We start from the raw sequence: 15465 nt of genomic DNA, 5'->3' as shown, positions 1-15465 counted from the left end.
AATATTTGGCATATTTTTTGAAACATTATTTCCAACACAAATGCTTCCTGGCACAAAACATTTTCATGAAAATATTTGAGAACCACTGGCTTAAATAATAATTAAAAAATATGGAAGTCAGCCTAAATAAGCAAGTACACTTTGACTTTAGAAACCCGCAACTACCAATATTTACAAGCAACTTTACAGAAAAAGAAGCCCAAAGTCGCTTATAATAAGGCGACATGGCAACGCTGTCCCACATTTCCCACAATGCATTTCCTCTAAACTTTAAAGAAAGCTATATTTTCATTGTTAGATAATTAATATAAGAATGTGGATCAAATGAGAATGAAAAATCTACCTATTCAGGATGATATTGATTAAAGTAACATGGAATGTTAACTTTGTAAACTGAACTGCCTGACTCAAATATAACAACCTGTTCAGTTCAGTGCTCATACACGATCTAAAGCTCTCCTATTGTTATCCGTTTGTTTTCACCCACGCCCCACGCACACATACCATAGAGGTTATGTGCGCACTCTCAGACCATTTCCGTATCTGCTCCACACCGGATACGCAAACTGTAAAGGGAATCGATCCCTCATCTCAGTGTAGCATACAATGGTTCGCTATTCGCTAATATCAACATAACATTCGCAAAATATACATATTCAGCATGATTTTGATTTACATATAAAAAAATATATACTAACATAACTAAAAAAATATATGTATTATTAAAGATTATACATCCTAGCTTGGCCTCACATACACGTCATTGAACCAATCAGAAGTCTTGTTGTTGGGCCATCAGCAGCGTTGCCATGTCGGTTTATTATAAGCGACTTTGGGCTTCTTTTTCTGTAAAGTTGCTCGTAAAATGCGGGTTTCCGTTTTTGGGGCTTGTTTCTAAAGTGTCCCAGAGAGCATTTGTGTCGTTAGAATGTTTGAAAAAAAAGTGTTTTTGAAAATAGGAGATGATCATGTTTAAAGTGCTCATGCCTGCCGTGGTTACTTCTTTTGAGCTTGTTGTCCTAGACTTGGATGCTTATTTTTCTCACACAACCTGGCAACACTTCCCATCGATTTCTCCGTAGTTATGGTGGGCATGAGTGTTCTCCGGTCTGCCGCTGCCTTCGCAGCCAGACTGAATCCTCTCAGACATGGAAACAACGGGGTTAACCTGCTGTCCAGGGCCATTCCGAGGACAGACAAAGGTAAAGGACACAAGGACAGCTTTCATACCGAGGGGTTCTCTCTTCGTGGTGCTTATCTGCCTACATGACCTTGTGTTGGCTCGTTAGCTTGTTGCTAATGGTAGCTTTGTTGCTGTCAACACTACAGATACAGGATAGGTGGGCACTAAGGGACATCTGGGCACCTCGATGTAAAATTGCCTATTTTGTCAAATGTAAAAAAAAGTATTTGAAAAATAGTCTAGACTCTTAAGTAATGTAAAGTATGCATGATGTGAACATGCACGGTACATCATTATATGTATTACAATTAGACTTAATTGTGTCCTTCAACTTCTTGTTTATGCCCCAAAATGACTGGATATACAGGTTTTGGAGCACTTTGTAGCAATATTAGACCTTAGTCCCTAGTCGAAATTTTAAGCATGTTCTAATCATGTATACTTTACTTTACTTAAAAACAGTTTCCTAATATTTTATATTTTAACATTTTGAAAAAAAAAAATATATACAATTTAACACCGTGGTGTCCACTCTTCCTTGATGCCCACGTAGCCTTAGATCAAGAATCGATACAATACATCTACGATAGTCTTGATCTAAGTCTAGTGCCCACCTATCCTGTTACCGGTCAGATAAGTGTAAAGTAGGGCTAAAGTGAAAGAGTCTTGTGAAATAATCACAAGGGTTCATGTGGCTGCAAAAGAGTAATTTCTAACCTTTCCAACGATTTTCATGGAATATATTTTAATTTGCATATTTATTGTTAATACAGCATTTGCCACCCTTGTTTTGCAGTTGCTGTCCGCTGGGGTTCTGGAAAGAAAATGTTTGTGGTCAAACCCAGTGACTTCTATGACCGACGGTTTCTCCACTTATTGGTGAGCTTTTGAGCAGCTTTTCACTTGTTACAAAATAACAACCAACCAATTACTTAATTTGTCCATGCATGCTTGACATCAAGAGGCTATGTTCTAAGTATCCACCTTCTGACTGTCTGGCTGGCTATATTGGATAAAACTGTACAGTGTACAGTAGCTTAAAGCAGTGGTTCTCAAAGAGGAGTCTGGGGACCCGTGCAAGTTGCAACTAAGCATGCATGTCTATCATTCATTGACACTTTGTTAGCTGCAACCAGGAAATGGAATGCCATGCCAAGGATACAGCACAGCACCTAATCAACAGATAACATTAGACATGTACCTAGTGTATGTATTATATATGTTAGATAATAAAGAGATGCAGAAAATGTACATCGTTTCATTTAATGAAAATGCATTTTCTTCCCTACTCTTCTCAGAGATATTACGTTCTTTTGACTGGGATTCCAGTGGCAGTCCTTGTCACGTGTGTGAATGTGTTCATTGGTAAGTAAACCTCTATCTATTTATCTATCTACTGTATCTATCTATCTATCTGAGATACATTGATTTTACTGAAATCTGGAATGCAATTGTTTTTTAAGGTGAGGCAGACCTGGCTGAAATCCCAGAAGACTATGAACCAGAACATTGGGAGTACTATAAGGTATGGTTTCATTCATAAATTATGTTTCACATCTCTGAAGTCTTGTCCAGACTTCAAACTACTTTCAACCTGGTGGCCTTATTCTGGGCATGTCATAGGCAAAAGTTTTCAAACATTTTCAAAAAATTGTTAAAATAGCAGATGTACAATCTCACACCGTATTGTGTCACGATGCATTGTGAGCTCATAGGTCAGTTCTTCTTCGAGTCCATAGCAATCTTAGATGTCGTTCTGCCAGTATCGGGCACAGGCCACAGCTGATGGAGTAGGTTCTGCCAGGTCCTCTGGGCTGCACCGAGGGGCGTCGGCACATTCCAGCAGGTGGGACATTGTCTGCTCTGATCCACAGCTGCACGTGTCTTCTGCTGTGTAATTCCAGGCTGTCATCAGTGCTTTGCACCTCCCCTGTTCCACACGCAGTCTATTTAGTGACTTCCAGGTTGTCCAGCCAAGGTCGTGGCCACTAGCGAGGCTTTCCGTTGGTATGATCCCTCTGTCCAGCCATTCAAGAGCTTGTGTGTTGTTACTTTGCCATTCATCTTCCCAGATGTTGGTCCTTGCTGCTTGTTTGGTTGTCTGGAGGGGCACGACTGTCTGCACAAAACTGCGTGGGGGTGCTACGTGGCCATGCAAGGGGTGTCTGATGTCTGTCTCCTGTGTTCTCCGTTCATCTTGAGCGATACCTAGTCTGATGTGCGGGGGAGAGATGCCGGCTAGCGCATAAAGGCACGGGATAGGCGTTGTCTTGACGCATCCCGTGATGATGCGGCAGGTGTCGTTCAAGGCTGTGTCGACCAGTTTGGTATGGCGTGATCGGCTCCAGCTTGAGCAGGCATACTCTGCTGTGGAGAAACACAGGGCCATGGCAGTTGCACGGATTGTTGGTGGATCTGCACCCCACTTGGAGTTCACTAGTTTGCGCAGGATGTTGTTGCGGGTGTTGACCTTGGCTTTGGTGTTCTCCAGGTGTTTCTTGAAGGAGAGTGTCCTATCCAGTGTAACACCAAGATACATGGGATGCGTGTGGTTGGACAGTTTGTGGCCATCCAAGGTGACGCTCAGTTCTTTTTTTAGTGTCTCGGTTCCTCAGGTGGAAGCTGCATAGTTGGGTTTTTGATGGGTTGGGTTTCAGGTGGTTGTTATTGTAGTAGGTTGACATTTCTTGGAGGGCACTTTCAAGGACAGGCTCAATTTTCTGGAAGTCTACTTGTTGGGTGGTGATGCAGAGGTCATCTGCGTAGATGAAACGCTGGCATTCTGGGGGTAATGGCTGGTCATTTGTGTAGATGTTGAACAGGAGGGGGGCCAGTACGCTACCTTGTGGGAGGCCGTTCTTTTGGGATTTCCACTTGCTCCTCTGGTCATTCAGCTGGACGTAGAAGCGCCTGTTGTTGAGGAGGCTTTTGATGACTTGACACAGATTCAGGTCACCAGTCATGTCCAGCAGTTTCCTGACCATTGTACGGTGTTGGACAGTGTCATAGGCAGCAGAAAGATCTATGAAAGCTGCTCCAGTTATTTGTTTCCCTTCAAACCCATCCTCAATGAGTTGGGTGAGGTTGAGTAGCTGTCCAGCACAGGAACGGCCAGGACGGAAACCAGCTTGGTCTTTCGTCAGCTTGGTGTCTATGAGTGGCATGAGGCGTTGGAGTAGCAGCCTCTCGTAGAGCTTGTAAGTGATGCAGAGGAGGGAAATGGGTCGGTAGCTCTTTGGGGATGATGGATCTTTGCCGGGTTTGGGGATTGCAACCACTTTGGCCTTTCTCCAGACAGGAGGGATGGTTTTCTGTGCCATACATGTGTTCAGCATCTCCAGGAGCCAGGTCTTTGCGTTAGGTCCCAGGTGCTGTATCATTTCTGCCAGTATATCATCAATCCCTGCTGCTTTTCCGGGTTTCAGCTTCCCCATTGCAGTTTTGAGTTCTTCTATGTCGAAGGGTTTGGTGAGAGGGCTGGCTGGTTGTGGTTGGTCTGATACCACTGTGCGATGGTGTTCTCCTGTGGGTCGGCGGCGGTGTTGGTTACGACCGTTGGCCACTAGCTGTGATGCAACAGAGTTTGCTGTGACCGTTGTGATTATGGGTGGAGTGGTGTGGTCATCGCCAAGACGGCGGATTGTAGCCCATGCCTTCCTGCTGTTATTTGTCATGTTGGTGTTCTCTATCATTTCCTTCCAGACTTTCCTTCGTTCTTCCCCAACTTCACTGATCAGGGTCTCTCCAAGTTCCATGGTGGTAGAGGAGAAAGGGTCCTTATTGTATTCCTCATAGTAGGCTTTCAGCAGGTCGCTGGATGTTTCTGATAGCCCAGGAATATACTGTGTCTGGCATCCTCTGGGAATGTGACGTCTGGCTGACCTTTTTACCAAGTCTGTGAAGTTGGAGTAGTTGTTTGGAAATGGTGGTATGTTAGATATGGAATGCTCTATCTCCTGTTGGAATGACAACCAGTCAGCTTTCCGTAGGTTGAACCTCCTGCGGAATGGGACGATGGTTGCTTGGAGAGCAGATCTAACAGTGATGGCAATTGGCCGGTGCTGGGTATGGGGGATAGGGTCCAGGACTTCCTTCTCAGTTCTGGATGCGATGTCACTGCTTACACAGACGAGGTCTGGGTTGTATCCTCGTTTCCATCTGGCGCTGTGGAAGGATTTGGGGAGTTTAGCGTTATGGATTAGGGTCAGGTGTTTGGACTCAAGCCAGGTTTCAACTTCATCTCCATCTTGGTTGTTGTTCTCATAGCCCCATGATGTACTGTGGGCATTGAAGTCGCCGATGCTGATATGGAATCTCCTCTTGCATCTTTCTGGTAGTTCTGTGTACAGAAAAGGGGTTGCGGGTGGTTTCTAGACTGATGTGACAGAGACGTTTGGGAGGGCAAACGTGATGGTTTCCATGTGCCCTTCCGTAGTGTGGGTCCAGACTTCCTCAATCTTGAGGTTTGGTCTGCTGAAAACAGCTGATCCATACTGTCTGTGTCGGGTCTCAGCGACCAGTTTCATTCCAGGGATGGTTGGTCGGTGTTGTGCAGGGCCGATGTGGGTTTCCTGCATGCAGAGTATGTCAAAACGATTGGCCATCGTTGCCAGTATCTCTGCCTTGCATCCGGAGAAACCTTCGATGTTGATTGAGACGATTGACAGTGCAGGCCCAGAGAGGGGCAGGTATCTGTGACGCTGTCAAGATCCGGCAGGCATCTTCATCATTAGATTGCGTAGGTAATTATACAGAGATTGGCCTACTGGCAGTATCAGATTATATCCTCTTGGACGTATATCTCATTCAACCAGCGTTTCCCAGGCTGCACCACGGGGAGGTTTCTGTATGTGCAGCCCATAGGTCAGTTATTTTAACTATTTGTTGTATGATGTCGTATATAAGGGTTAAGAGGCATTTGATACGCATTTGACACTATACTTAAATGCTGTGAACATTCCCTTCATAGCAAAGTGCATTCTCTAAAACCATATTTTACACACTTTACAGTTACACAGTTGCAATATTCTAAGAAATTATTCCACTGAATGTATTTCTGTCACTGGTTAAAAAGAAACTCCTACACACTCTTGCTTGCTACAGTATATCATTTTAAAGTGAGGTTGAACCTTGTGTTGTATAGCTACCTTATTGTCTCTTGCCTCTGCTCTGTGATTGAGAAACTCGAAGTAGTGATAGTACTCACTACTTTGTACTACTTCGATAGTAGTTTGCTGTTATTTAACATTTTACTTGTGTCTGCTTTCCCCTATGATTGTAGCACCCTATCACCAGATGGATTACACGAAACATTTACGATACCCCTGTCAAAGACTATGAGAAGATGATGGCAGCTATCCACATTGAGCAGCAGAAGGGAGAGATGCGGTTAGTATTATTACCGCCACATTCTGTACAGGTTACTGCCACATTCTGTACAGCAAAGGGAGTTAGGGTGATAATGTCAATCATCTGATATGAATTTTTCAAGGCTGAATCCAATATTCTGGCCTACCCTGTTTTACATTTCCAGCACCTTAAGCACTCTTAGTGACGATTAGTGATTGAAATGTTCTTTTAAAGATTAACATCTTTATTAAAAAAATAATTATTTATTTTTAAACATCAAAACAAATTTGAAAACAATTGCCATACCTGCATCCTTAGCCGCCAATACCAATATGGTTACAAATACAAATATCAGCCCGATATATATATCAGTCAAACTGATTATATTGGATCTCAAATTTTGATGCCTGCCAGTCTCAAGGGTCTGTAGTTATTTTAGCCAGTCAGAAGATCCTGTAGGTTTGCACTTACAACATCTGGAGGATCAGACCCTTCCCTCACCAAGAAGCCTTCCCAGTTCTTCATCCAAGTCCCAGTCATCAAACTACTCAACAGTTTATTTCAAAAATGTACAAGTTGGAAGAAGAAGAAAAATCATACCAAAAATCACCAGTGGACATTCCCTCATTTATACACATAATTCTTATAATTGTGTCATCATAAGTACTTATTTTACTTGTTGACATTATGCTATGCATGTTACTTATATGGCATATACTGTTTGTCCAAAAATGCAAAGTATATGGTGTATAAACTGTAGATTACTGTTTCCCAAACAGTGGGCCGGGACCCATGTCTGGGTCGCGGAACAATTTTTATGGGTTGTGAGTAAATAGCCCCCTTTTTTTCATTTCCTATGCTCAATTCCTTTTTTTTTTTTTCAAAAGATTAAAAAAAACATTTTTCAAAAGTGTTTCATAAAAACAAAGTCTAATAAATATCCATAAATGAATAAAAAAAACATGCAAGAAGTAGTGAAAATAGCAGCTCTAAAAGCTCACAACGCGGGAAACGTGAGCTTGTAGATCTGCTATTTTCACTAGGTTGAGTCCCGGGCAAATGTCTAATTTCTCTTTTAGGTCTTGAGCTTAAAGGTTTGGGAACCACTGCTGTAGATGGCATGTTGTTAGACAGATGCTAAGTGTGTGTGTGTGTTTGTGTAATCAACAGATTGACACAAATGGAGGTACGCCGACAGATGAGGACCAAGGGAGATGGTCCGTGGTTCCAGGTGGAGACCTTGGACAAGAATTTGATCGACAACAGTCACAAATCAACACCAGACAATTAAACAAAACCACCCTAATGTCAATACGTCATTGTGAGAAATCTCACTGCTGTAAATTATTTCGATCTTGCATAAATAAAGTATATGTATCTTGATATTGTGTCTCACAGGATCTTTACTAATTGGTTGAAAAGATGTTGTAATGGGATTCACGGGTGGCGCCGGGTTAAAGTTCTCCTGTCCACCACCGCAGAGTCAAGGGGTTTGAATCCTCCGCGGTGCTGGCTTGGCCGAGCTTCCATGAACACAATTGGCCGTGGTCGCGGGACGGAAGCCAGGCAGGGAGGGCAATCTTTTTCACTGCACCAGCTTCTCCTATGGGCTGGGATAGTGCCTGTCATTGGGGGGTGTTGAAGGGAGTAGTGTTCCTCCACATGCGCTAAATCCTCCTGGTGGGGGCTCCTCACTTGCAGGTGAGCCAATATGGATCAACAGCAGTAGAAATTACATAAATGTATGGGGATCTGGCATTTGGAATTGGCATAATGACTGAATTGGGAGACGAGGGAAAACATTTGAAGAAAAAGAAAATATGTTGTAATGAATAGGAATGTCCACTACAGGGCAGACTTGAGCAGAGTCATCTATGAAGACCTTGGTTGGCAAAAACTGATTTGATACTGGACAAGGAAAAATCAATATTAATGTATTGTGTCAATCATTTCCCAACCACTAATATTATTAAGATGAAGAACTGGCACCCAGCTGTGGAAAATTCATTTTCATTTTCGATTTTCACATAGTGCTATATAAATCTAATTATTATTAAAAGTATTTCTTTTTTTCTTATAACATTTCTTATTTGAAGTAGCAGTATTGATAGCTTTAGCTAAATGTTTAAAATGCTCTTCTTGCACTCATGTTAAAAAGGAGATGTAGTGTTTGTGTGGGCTGTGGGTGGCTTTATGAATCATCGTGGGTGGTGGGCGGGGTCCCATGCATGCATCTAGTAAAATTACACAACGCACATCAAAGAGTAAGCACTGTTTTTCGTGTGCAAGACGAAGGTATTCTAAAAACATCTCATTTTTTTTGCTGTTAATACTACTGCTAGTCTGCTACTATATTGGTTGTAGCCTTGGATCAAGACTATCATAGATGTATCTGAGTCTGACTTATACAAATGTATAAATACATTTATTCTATGATAGGCTAGTCTTGATCCAAGGCTAACTTGGTTGCATGCTGGAGTTGAATGCAGTAAATAGCAGATATACAAGCTCACCACACATCACGTGAACTTGTAGATCTGCTATTTACTGAGCACGACACCAGCACGCAACAAAATGAACGCCCCCCCCCCCATGCAATATTTTATTTTCCAGCGTCACATCCGACCCCCGGCCGGGCCGTCGCTGCTGGAGGAATGTCGGGCCAGAGTGCTTTAAAAATAGCATCATCCTCTCTGCCCTGAACTGACTGCCCCGCTGCTCTGGTGACTCCCGTCCCGGAGCTCATTGTGTTGCGAGGAGCAGGAATGCGAAGATGGCTGCAGACCTAGGAGAGCTGCTGGTCCCCTACATGCCCACCATCAGAGTCCCCAGGACGGGAGACAGGGTGTTCAAGAGCGAATGTGCCTTTTCCTTCGATTCTCCCGTAAGTGTCCTGTCCTCATCCTGATCCCCCCTCCTCCTCCTCGTCCGATATGGACGTTATGGGGGGGATATGTGTCTGTCTACTCATCCCAGTGTGACTCCTGCTGCTTGCACTAACAGACAGTAACACGTGAAGCGCTACGGCCATTTGAAAATAGCCGATCTACAAGCTCACAATTCGTCGCGATGAAACGCATTGTGAGCTTGTAGATTGGCTATTTTCAAAAGATTTGTTATTTTGTGTGTGTGTGTGTGTGTGTGTGTGTGTGTGTGTGTGTGTGTGTGTGTGTGTGTGTGTGTGTGTGTGTGTGTGTGTGTGTGTGTGTGCGCGCGTGTGCGTGTGTGTGTTTTCTTCAACCTGAGCGCGGGTCTGCTGGAAATAAATAATTAAATGGTTGTTTACATCCCAGAGAGGCAGCATGATGATGGGGTTTCCTTTGGGAAACAGGATAGATGGGCAGTGGGCACTAGGGGACATCTGGGCACCTCGATGTAATATTGGCTATTTTGTAAATGTAAAAGAATACAAAATATTTTGAAAAAGTATAAATATAGTAATATATTTGATAAAGTATACTTAAATGATGTGAACATGCAGTCATTATCAGACTTAATTGTATCCTTCAACTTCTTGTTTATGCCCCAACATGACTGGATAATATACAGGTTTTGTAGCAATTGTAGACATATTAGACCTTGATTGTCGAATGTTTAAGCATGATCTAATCATGTATACTCTACTTAACTTAAGAACAGTTTCCAGATATTTAATTTTTTAACATTTTGGAAAAAATAGCCAATTTAACACCGAGGTGCCCACTCTTCCTTGGTGCCCACCTATCCTGTTACCTTCCTTTGTGAAGAGCCTGGCCTACATTCAGGTCTACACTGTCACTACAGCGAGTCATCAGTTAATTAACACCATAATAATAACACCTGCGTGGGCTCACAATCTTATCTTGTCCATTCTGGTTGATATAAATTGTTTAACCTTTCCTATACCTGAAATGCTGACTAGTTGTTTTTGAGAAATCCACGACATGGCTTTTACCCTGTTCTCTGTGAAATTATAGCTGATAATATCAGTGACAATTTAGAGTTTTTCACCTGACTAAACAACGGTGTGTGGGATTTCCAGACAGAAATAGACCATTATCATTGCTTAATGACAGCTTTGAATTTGTAGGCCTACTCTTATGAACATTGAATTATTTGAGCTGGAAAATGTGTTGTGGTAATCACTTGTATACAGACAGTCACTGTTCTAGCTTTACATTTAGTGGACATTTTTGTAATATTTGGCTAAAGCAGCTTAGTGCACTGGAAAACAGTTTACATTACAACAATTTCACAACTGAAACCAATTTTAAAGGTGACTCAGCTGCCTGGAGTTCATCATGTCGCTCTGAGGACTGGTGTATTTTTATCTCAGTGCTGTTGAAGCTCGTATGTCACCCTGAGCCACTTGAAAGTTTCACAGTTGTATATGGCCTACCCCCCTATTGCAGATATAAGTGGGGACATGGTAATGTTTTTATTTATTTATTTACCCATTTACATGTAGAATGTTTTGTCAGAGTATTGATTTCATAACTTGGGGTCTTGTCAAATTCATCCCTCTTTTTGAGTAGCCTACTGTACCTGAAGCATCATTTGTAGCTGTTTGTTATTGCAGGCTGTGTTTTTGAAGTCTCTGAAGCATCATTAGTAGCTGTTTGTTGTTGCAGGCTGTGTTTTTGAAGTCTCATTAAGTGTTACAACTGTGTAAACACTGGTATCCTGTAACACCAGTCTTTGTGAAGTGATCTGAGTAGGCCAAATAAGACACCTGCAGGCTTATATTAGGAATAATGTTACCACTTATTACCACAGTTACCAGGTTGTAAACTGGAGCAAAACCTCTTGTCCACAATCACAAAATAAATGGGTTATTTGCCTGCATAGGCACATTTCCCGCAAACTAGGTTGAGGAGGACATGATGTCATTATTTGAAATGACTGACTAATCATGTTCACTGCTAGATACAAGAAGAGACAACTTGTGATTTTTTGCCAAAATAGCGGGTGAACTTATTGGCTTTTTTAAAGTGGAATCTTGATTGCAGTCTTTTTATCTTGTCAAACTGACAGGATGCAGTCTAGTGGGGGTCTGGGGATACACTGAATCTCATGTACAGGCTACTGCCGCACATTATGGGCATATGATAAAATCATAAGAATATAATAAGAATATAATAAGAAGAAATAAAGCCATATACATTTGTACTTTAGGACTCCAGACCCCAGATCATGCGTCACCCATGTTCCTAGAAGGACTGAGCAATATGTCATAAAGTGCTTCCCAGCCTCACTGGCAACTGAGGTGTGGCATGATCCCAAACATAAATGTTTCCCTCCCAAACAAAGCTGGATCCTACGTCAGTCCCTGACATTCAGGGCCGGGTGATAACGGCAAAATCAAATATCACAATGTTTTTGTAGGGCTATCTTCGACCAAAGAATTTGTTAGTCGACTAATAGTCATAGGAATTTGTCGACTAATTGGTTAGCTGATTTAATTGGCAAATGTGTACAATTGTTTATGTAAACAATCTTGCAGAGACCAGCCTTTTCAGGTTGGTGAGACTGGTTGATATAATTAAAGGGTTGTAGCTAGAGTTTACAAGAGAGATGCTCATTTTTCAAGAAATAATTAATTCAACATGGAAAAAAGCATAAAAACAACTGATCAATTAGCAAAGCCAAACTGACCGAATATTACTTTAACAAGAATACCTCAATAATGTAATGTGACATTATTTTGGGGATGAGTATTGGTGTTTTCAGAAGATATTTGTACACATTTGAATAGTAATAGATATGATGACTGAACAGGTAGAGGCAATTGTTGATTATTTTACTCAGCTAAAATAATTGTCTATTAAGCTCCAAAAAGGTAACTGTAATGTAGCTCTTACCACCAGGAAATGATATTTAAGTTACTGTACATCACAACATGACATTAAACAGCTCCTGATGTCTTTTCATGATATTGATATTACCGGTATATAGATATATCGACCAGCTGTAATAAGCTTAGTATATCTCTTTGTTAATGTGTCCTGTGTGAAGTTTACTTTTGTATTAAGGGAAACTCAGGATCAACTCAAGCCATTGAATCCTGTTTGTTTATTTTCCTGCAGGAGGCTGAGGGAGGCCTGTATGTGTGCATGAACACATTCTTGGGCTTTGGAAGGGAACATGTGGAGAGACATTACCGCAAAACAGGACAGAGTGTGTATATGCACCTCAAACGACATGTCAGACAGGTAAGGTTGTGTGTGTGTGTGTGTGTGTGTGTGTGTGTGTGTGTGTGTGTGTGTGTGTGTGTGTGTGTGTGTGTGTGTGTGTGTGCGCGTGTGCGTGTGTGTGTGTGTGTGTGTGTGTGTGTGTGTGTGTGTGTGTGTGCACTGTATTGGATTAGAGGTAACATGATATCTTTGCCTCAGTGTCACAACTCCAGGGTGCTCTTTCAGGCCACTGACTCAGTGATCAACACACTGCCTACTACTCTGGCACTAGAAGCATCCTCTGAAAGGTGCAAAGAGTCTTCTTCATTTTATAAATGAAATGGAGCTGATTCGGCTGCAGATTTCCACTGAACGCAGAGAGCTTGGTGTCCCATGCTCCCTGCTCTGATACCCCGTTGAGATTTCCATGGCAACCCTGGATGAAAGTAGGAGTGCAACAGTTAATCAAACTAATCGATTTAATGGATTCTAAAAAAATATTGATAAGTTAATAGATTAATCGATTAATAATGATTCCTATTTGGGCAGCAAACATTTCAAAAAGTAAAAAAAAAAGTATAAATGATGCTAAAGTGCTTAATTGATTATTCCATTAATCGACAAAGTAAATAATCGATAGTTGCAGCCCTAGATAAAAACAATTTCTTGTATGAAATCTTCTTTCTGCCCATTTGATATTATTCTCACCAGATTCCTAAAGGAGGTATTGCAGATAATTGGCCCAAATATTGTATCTATGATAAATTGCTCTCTGTACACTCTGGCTTGCTTCCTTCCAGCCCTAAAAGTGCCCTATTTCAACCACTAAGAATTCGACACTGGACCCCTGCTTTAAAATGTATTTAAACCAATTAATAAGCTTCCATTTTATCCATAATTTCGTCCATTGTACCAGTCTGATGTCATTGTCAGTACTATGACGTCATATTGATCAGGGTACTTCATATATGGGGATTTGTGAATGTATTGTTATTTTTTGTAGATCCGCTGATTCAACCCACTTCCCACTCAGTGCATCACTGCCTCGTGTCCTCGACAATACGCATGCGAGTTTGAAGTCTATCAGTCGGGTGGTTCTTGCGATATGCCGGTCAATCATTCACTCGCTCGCTCCCTCCCTCGCTCGCTCACTCGCTCACTCACTCACTCACTCACTCACTGTTTCAATTGGGAGTGTGCATGCGAAATGTCACGCTGATGATCGGTCTAACGGTGCCCGAGATTAGATGCTCACAGACACACAGACAGACAAACAAACAGGCACACGGACGAACAGAGTCTGCGGTATTGTATTTATTATTACAATGTATGATGTGAAAAAGTAATGGTGAGCATAGCCATTTGGGAGATATAAAATCTGATGCTGTTGTGATGTTAGTAAATGCCTTTATTTCATATAATTAAGTGTCATAAGTGACAGGGTAATCCTCATCCAATCCTCATTCATTTGGCTCACAGAAAGAGGCCCTTTAAGTGTTTTAGCAACACCTAACTCCAATTAAATAGCACCAACCATCCAAAAATAAATTTATTTTTTGTCTCCATGTCACAGATATGAATTTACACAATGTTCATTCTAAAGCTAAGCCACGTGTCAACATCACACTACAATGTTTTTAAATCCCCAAACCAAACGTAACCTGTGGAGGGCATAATCACAGCATTATGACATCAAAGGGGAATTTTGGACCATGGTTTCCTTACCTTTTCTATGATGTTATTATATCTTAGGATGAATGGTAAAATTTCATAACTCCATCCCAGATCTCTAGACGAGATTGAAATCTCGAGATTTCAATCTCGTCTAGCGTTTTGTTTTTGTTCTTTCACTATGAACGTCAGATCTCACCAAAAAAAAAAACACATTAAAATACGCGATCTAACGCAAGGCCTATTGGTGCACGTTTTAAGCTGTGGAGGACCTGGGATGGAGTTATGAAATTTTTCATCATAGAAAAGGTAAGAAAACCGTGGTCCAAAATTCCCCTTTAAGTAATATAATCTGATTAAATGCTGACTGTAACCATACTTGTCTACTTGCCTAACAAAACAATATTATTTTCATTTGTGTGTAAATAAATGTCACCACACTGATGACAACAAACCCCTAAACCAGAAACCACTACAGGTTATCGTTGAAAAACAAAGAAGGCCATAGCTGCTTCCTGATTGGTCCTAATTGGTCCCCCCACATAAACTTCCCTCTGTCAAGTGCTTCTATTTTCATGCCTCGATCCGGCCAGAAACAGCTGGTCACATTCTGCTGGCTCCTGTGTCTCCCATGTTTTTTCCCATGTGTGCGCTTAGACCAGAGTGTGTCAGCATTCTCTCTGTTGGTCTGTCTGTCCGTGGTGTCCACCCGCCTCCCAGCCTGTTGCTCAATTGATGGGCAGCCACCTGAAGCTGATTGGATCGGAAGCGAAGCAGTCAGTGGCATTGAGTTGTTTAGTCTCCAGGCACTGATTTGGCAGGTTCCATGGTGGAGTGGCAAAGTGCTTCACTTCTATTAATTAATTCATGTGTCAGTTCATATGGTCTATTGATAAGTCGGCTTTTGATGGCAGACTTGAGACTGTTTAGCAAGAGATGATTTTATTTTATTGCTGCCCCACCACCGAACGAACAACAGTAGTGTTGAGCAACTGCAACGACAGAATGCATGCATTGAAAGCATAGACTGTAAAATTGAAAGAGGAGACGACTGGCAGAAGGCAACACACATATCGTTGCTGTCAGGCAGAAAGTTATTTTTCAGGAAAT

At 41.8% G+C, this 15465-nt stretch overlaps 2 protein-coding genes across 4 annotated transcripts in view; both read left to right on the top strand.

Annotated features, from left to right (window-relative positions):
• Positions 1-1069: 1069 nt before the first annotated feature.
• Positions 1070-7915, top strand: ndufb5 (NADH:ubiquinone oxidoreductase subunit B5). The gene is made up of 6 exons (XM_080431101.1): positions 1070-1202; positions 1980-2062; positions 2482-2548; positions 2647-2708; positions 6465-6571; positions 7703-7915. The coding sequence occupies exons 1-6, from the start codon at positions 1085-1087 to the stop codon at positions 7821-7823; spliced, it is 558 nt and encodes a 185-aa protein (XP_080287227.1). The 5' UTR covers positions 1070-1084; the 3' UTR covers positions 7824-7915.
• Positions 7916-9241: 1326 nt separating this feature from the next.
• The window catches only part of usp13 (ubiquitin specific peptidase 13), a 44732-nt gene continuing 38508 nt past the window's right edge, over positions 9242-15465 (top strand). For all 3 annotated transcript variants that reach the window (XM_080429795.1, XM_080429794.1, XM_080429793.1), the window contains exons 1-2: positions 9242-9416; positions 12598-12723. In XM_080429795.1, the coding sequence (XP_080285921.1) occupies positions 9306-9416; positions 12598-12723 (237 nt within the window). In that variant the 5' untranslated portion in view covers positions 9242-9305. The remainder of the gene's footprint in view (positions 9417-12597; positions 12724-15465) is intronic.

Source organism: Gymnoscopelus braueri, assembly GCF_963280865.1.
Source record: "Gymnoscopelus braueri genome assembly, chromosome: 6".
Taxonomy (NCBI): Eukaryota; Metazoa; Chordata; class Actinopteri; order Myctophiformes; family Myctophidae; genus Gymnoscopelus; species Gymnoscopelus braueri.
The sequence above is the reverse complement of the archived record's forward strand: the minus strand, read 5'-3'. Positions and strand labels throughout refer to the sequence as shown.